This window comes from Cebus imitator, unplaced genomic scaffold (genome assembly GCF_001604975.1).
Source record: "Cebus imitator isolate Cc_AM_T3 unplaced genomic scaffold, Cebus_imitator-1.0 Scaffold318, whole genome shotgun sequence".
Classification (NCBI taxonomy): domain Eukaryota; kingdom Metazoa; phylum Chordata; class Mammalia; order Primates; family Cebidae; genus Cebus; species Cebus imitator.
Window position 1 is genome coordinate 2098975 of NW_016107633.1, and position 4546 is coordinate 2103520.

Consider the following 4546-nt stretch of genomic DNA (forward strand, 5'->3'; position numbering starts at 1 on the left):
ATCTCTTGACCTCGTGATCCACCTGCCTCGGCCTCCCAAAGTGCTGGGATTACAGGCGTGAGCCACCGCGCCCGGCCTGAGATCCCATCTCTTAAAAAAAAGAACTGTGGGCCTAGCACTTTGGGAGGCCGAGGTGGGTGGATCACCTGAGGTCAGGAGTTCAAGACCAGCCTGGCCATCATGGTGAAACCCCATCTCCATCTTAAAAAAAAAAACAAACACAACAACAACAAAAAAACAGAACTGTGCTCAAGGACATCGCCGTTTCTAGGGCACAAACCCTCTCCTGGCCACCTCGCTCAGGGCCGTCCGCGACCCCAGCGGATCCTACTCGTCTATGCAGCCGGGACGGGGGATCGGCTGGGTTGACCCCTTGCGAACAAGCCCCTGTAGTCCCGGCAAGGCGCTCAGCGGCTCAGCCAACGCTCCCTCGGCCCCGAGCACTCCTCCTGGGTAAAGCTTTTCCGTACCGCCGGGTCCAGGGCCCAGAGCTCCCGCCGCGCCCTCGACGTGGCGTCGCGTCTGGCCCCTTCCCCCGAGGCGCGCAGGCTTCACCTGGGAGGGACGCGCTTGGACCCACGTCCTCCTCATTGACTCCCCGGGCTCCAGGACAGAGCGCAGGTCCCCAGACAGAGGCTTCGCTGCGGCCCCTGACACCTCTGTGCCTTGCCGGCGCCCTCGCAGCGCTCGCAAAGTTGAGCCAGCCACGACGCCCAGAGACAACCCCGAGGCGCCGCGCCCAGGGCGCAGGTCCCTGGGTGACGAGCGCCGCTAGGGGCGCGGGCTCGGGGCTCGGGGCGGGGCGAGAAGCGTCTCTAGGGTTCCGGGGCTGGGTCCCAGGCGGGGCTAGAAGGCCCGTGGGACTGGGCGGGAGGGCAGGAGAGGGGAAGGGCGGGGCAAGGGGCGGGGTCGCGCGTCCTCTCCAGCCAGCCTTGACCGCCGCGGCTCAATCCGCCCTCCGCGTCCGCGCCGCCAGCATGACCGACGCGCTGCTGCCCGCGACCCCCCAGCCGCTGGAGAAGGAGAACGATGGCTACTTTCGGAAGGTGGGCGGCCTTGGGCGGGCGGCGACCTGCGGGCTCCAGACCGCCTTCCTCCCAGGCGGTGCAGAGGCTGCGGGAGCGCGCGGTCGGGGTCCACCAGGCCAGGAGGGGGAGGGGGCGCACTGGGCCGGCGCTGGCCGGACGGAGGCCGGCGGGGAGGAAGGAGGGCGGCGGTGTTCCCGGCGTCCACGGCAGGTGGCATCCGGGGCTGGGCGGGGAGTACGGGAGGCGCATGTGGCCGCCCCGTGCAGGTGCGGGCGTAGGACCAGGAGGGGTGCTCGGGTCCCCCCCGACACACACCCCGCGCTTGCGATCCCTCGTGCCTGGGGAAAGGACCGGTTCCTGGCTGCGTTGGCGCTCTTGGCTTCTGGGCGCTTTGCAGGAGCGCTTGGTAGGAGCGCGGGTGGAAATAGAAAGACCATCCCAGGAGGGTTGGCGGCCTCCTATTTGAGGAGACGAGGTCTCGCTCTGTCACCCAGGCCGGAGTGCAGTGGCGCGATCATAGCTCATTGCAGCCTCGACCTCCTAGGCTCCAGCGATCCTCCAGCCCCAGCCTCTGAGTAACTGGGACTGCAGGCGAGCCACCTCACCAGGCTAATATTTTGTAGAATTGGGGTCTCGCTCTGTTGCCCAGACTGGTCTCGAACTCTTGGGCTCAAGGGATCCTCCCACTCCTGTTTCCCAAAGTGCTAGGATTACAGGCGCGAGCCACTGCGCCCGGCCAGCTGTCTCTTTTTGCCTTCAGAATGCTTCCACGTCCGCCTGTGGGACTTTTCATGGGGCTGGGGAGAGCTGCTGGTGGGAGGGGGCCTCCGCCGTTGCCCCCTCCTCGGCTCCGGGTCGCCTAGGAGGGCGTGAGCGCCGCAGGTGTGGCCGGCGATCCTGCGCGTCTCACTGTGCGAAAGCGGATTTATCTTGTTGTCCGGGAGACTTGGGGGGGGCCGGCTGCGGGCGCGGGCGGGCCTCGCGGGCTCTTGGCACGTCCCGGGAGCTCTGGGGCTCACATTGCCGCCTTCTGCCCAGAAGATCACAGTCAGGGAACTCAGTGCCTCAAAAGCGACCCCAGCCCGCGGAGCAGAGGCCGTGGGATACCCGCAGGCGGCAGGACCTGGACTGCAAAGATGGTTTGGAGCCGGGAGTCAGGGTTATACCTTCCACGCCTTCCTCCCTCTAGGTCCCGAGGGAGTCTAAAAATAGCTTTTGGCCTTTGGCCAGGGATCACTGAGTGGGTGTAGAGATTGTTGTTGATTTTTAGATACGACAATGCGTAATTATAAATAGGGAAGTGAAACTATTTCCCACAAACGAATCAATTCTTGATTGTTCAAAGCCTAAGGATCCAGTTCCAAAATGGTCTTGGCGTCTTGCTCCTTCTCCCAGATGACACAGAGACTTGGGGCTTTGCTCAATGGTGAGGGACCCTGGGCAGGATAGTGTGGGACAGAGTGGGAAAAGTTTTTTGTGAAGTTGGTTTTAGCGTTAAAAAAAAAAAAAAAAAAAAAAAAAAGTAGTTTTGAGGTATATTTAAGTTCAAAGATGTCATCATGGAATTACAGGATTATAGCTTCTAATTATGTGCGGCGTTTGGGACAGAGGATCACAGGCTATGGAATTGCAGGAGGGGGCCTGGCCTGGGAATTCCTACTTCTGTCCTCAGGCCCCGGGGCTTGACTGCCACTCCCACAAAATTGCTGTGTGGCCTCCCACAAGTTGCTGCCTCTTTCTGGGACCTTTCCTCGCCAGATTGTTCTCTGAACAGGTGTAGCTCTGGAACTCCACCAGCACCTGGGGGAAAATGGCAGCGAGAGGAGTACACCTGTGAGGGGTGAGCCCAAGCCTTCCAGAACACGTTTTCCTGTGGGAGTTCTCCACGTCTGCCAGCCTGGGAGGGCTTCTTGGCACCGCCCTGGGAAAGACAGTGGATGGCCAAGGGAGCTAGGAAAGGTGCACAGTTGGGTGTTTTTCACTTTTTAATTTGTTATTATTTTTTGAGACAGAGTTTTGCTCTTGTTGCCGAGGCTGGAGTGCAATGGTGCTATCTCGGCCCACTGCAGCCTCTGCCTCCTGGGTTCAAGTGATTCTCCTGCCTCAGCCTCCTGTAGTTGGGATTACAGGCACCCACCACCCAGCCCAGCTAATTTTTTTTAAGGGGGTGGAGGAGGGACGGATTTTCTCTCTTGTTGCCCAGGCTGGAGTACAATGGCTCAATCTTGGCTCACTGCAACCTCAGCCTCCCTGGTTCAAGTGATTCTCCCGCCTCAGCCTCCTGAGTAGCTGGGATTACAGGCATGCACCACCATACCTGGCTATATTTTTGTACTTTTAGTAGAGATTGAGTTTCTCCATGTTGGTCAGGCTGGTCTTGAACTCCCGACCTCAGATGATCCGCCCGACTAAGCCTCCCAAAGTGCTGGGATTACAGATGTGAGCCACCGCACCCAGTGTATTATTATTATTATTATTATTATTTGAGATGGAGTCTCACTCACTCTGTCACCCAGGCTGGAGTGCAGTGGCGTGATCTTGGCTCACTGCAATCTCTGCCTCCTGGGTTCAAGCAAGCCTCCCGAGTAGCTAGGATTACAGGTGTGTGCCATCACGCCTGGCTAATTTTTGTATTTTTAGTAGAAATGGGGTTTCACCATGTTGGCCAGGATAGTCTCAAACTCCTGACCTTAAGTGATCCACCTGCCTCAGCCTCCCAAAGTGCTGGATTACAGGCATGAGCAACTGCACCTGGCCGTGTTTTTTTTAGATGCAGTTTCTCTGGTGCTGGGTGAGAGAATCAGGGGTGCAAAATAAGAGGACTCATTGCTTTACTTTAAAGCATCAGTTTTCAAAATGAGACCTTGTAACGATTGTTGTGCTGCTCCATGTTAAGTCATTCCAGTTCAAAGAGTCTATTTGTCTTAGGAAAATAAAAGGTGTTGATGTTAAATCTTTCCTCATCTATGACCTGAGCCAATTTGACCTAAAGCAAATGCGGGCCTGGTATGGTGGCTCATACCTGTAATCCCATTAGTTTGGGGGGCTGAGGCAGGGGGATCGCTTGAGGCCAGGCATTCCAGACCAGCCTGGGCAACATAGCAAGACCCCATCTCTAAAAGAAGTTTATTTAAAAAAGTAAAAATTAAAACAAAACAAAATGCTGGCCGAATGAAAGGCAGGTTCTGTCCAGGTGAAGAAGGGGATGAAGAGCCCTTCAGGCAGAGGGGGCAGCTTGTTGAGAGCTGTGGCATTGTGCGTGCTTTGTAGGGACCCCTGGGGTGTGGAGGTGTTAGTGGGAGTCAGGCAGTTCAGGGTCATGCATCTTGATTGACCTGGGAACTGTGGAATCCATCAAAGTATTTAAAGCAGTACCAGACCTGTGAGATTTGTGTATGAGAAAGACCACTTCGATCCCTGAATGGTGAATGGGTGAGGGATGGGAAAGAAGCTATGGTGGAGCCAGGCAGGGAGGCATTGTGGGGGACTTAGCCCCTTTTAATACCTATCATCTTTGC

The 4546-nt window shown here is 57.3% G+C and overlaps 1 protein-coding gene across 1 annotated transcript in view; it reads left to right on the forward strand.

Annotated features, from left to right (window-relative positions):
- Window positions 1-921: 921 nt before the first annotated feature.
- The window catches only part of RHPN2 (rhophilin Rho GTPase binding protein 2), an 81206-nt gene continuing 77581 nt past the window's right edge, over window positions 922-4546 (forward strand). The window contains exon 1 of the mRNA XM_017504248.2: window positions 922-1046. Within this exon, the coding sequence (XP_017359737.1) occupies window positions 978-1046 (69 nt within the window). The 5' untranslated portion in view covers window positions 922-977. The remainder of the gene's footprint in view (window positions 1047-4546) is intronic.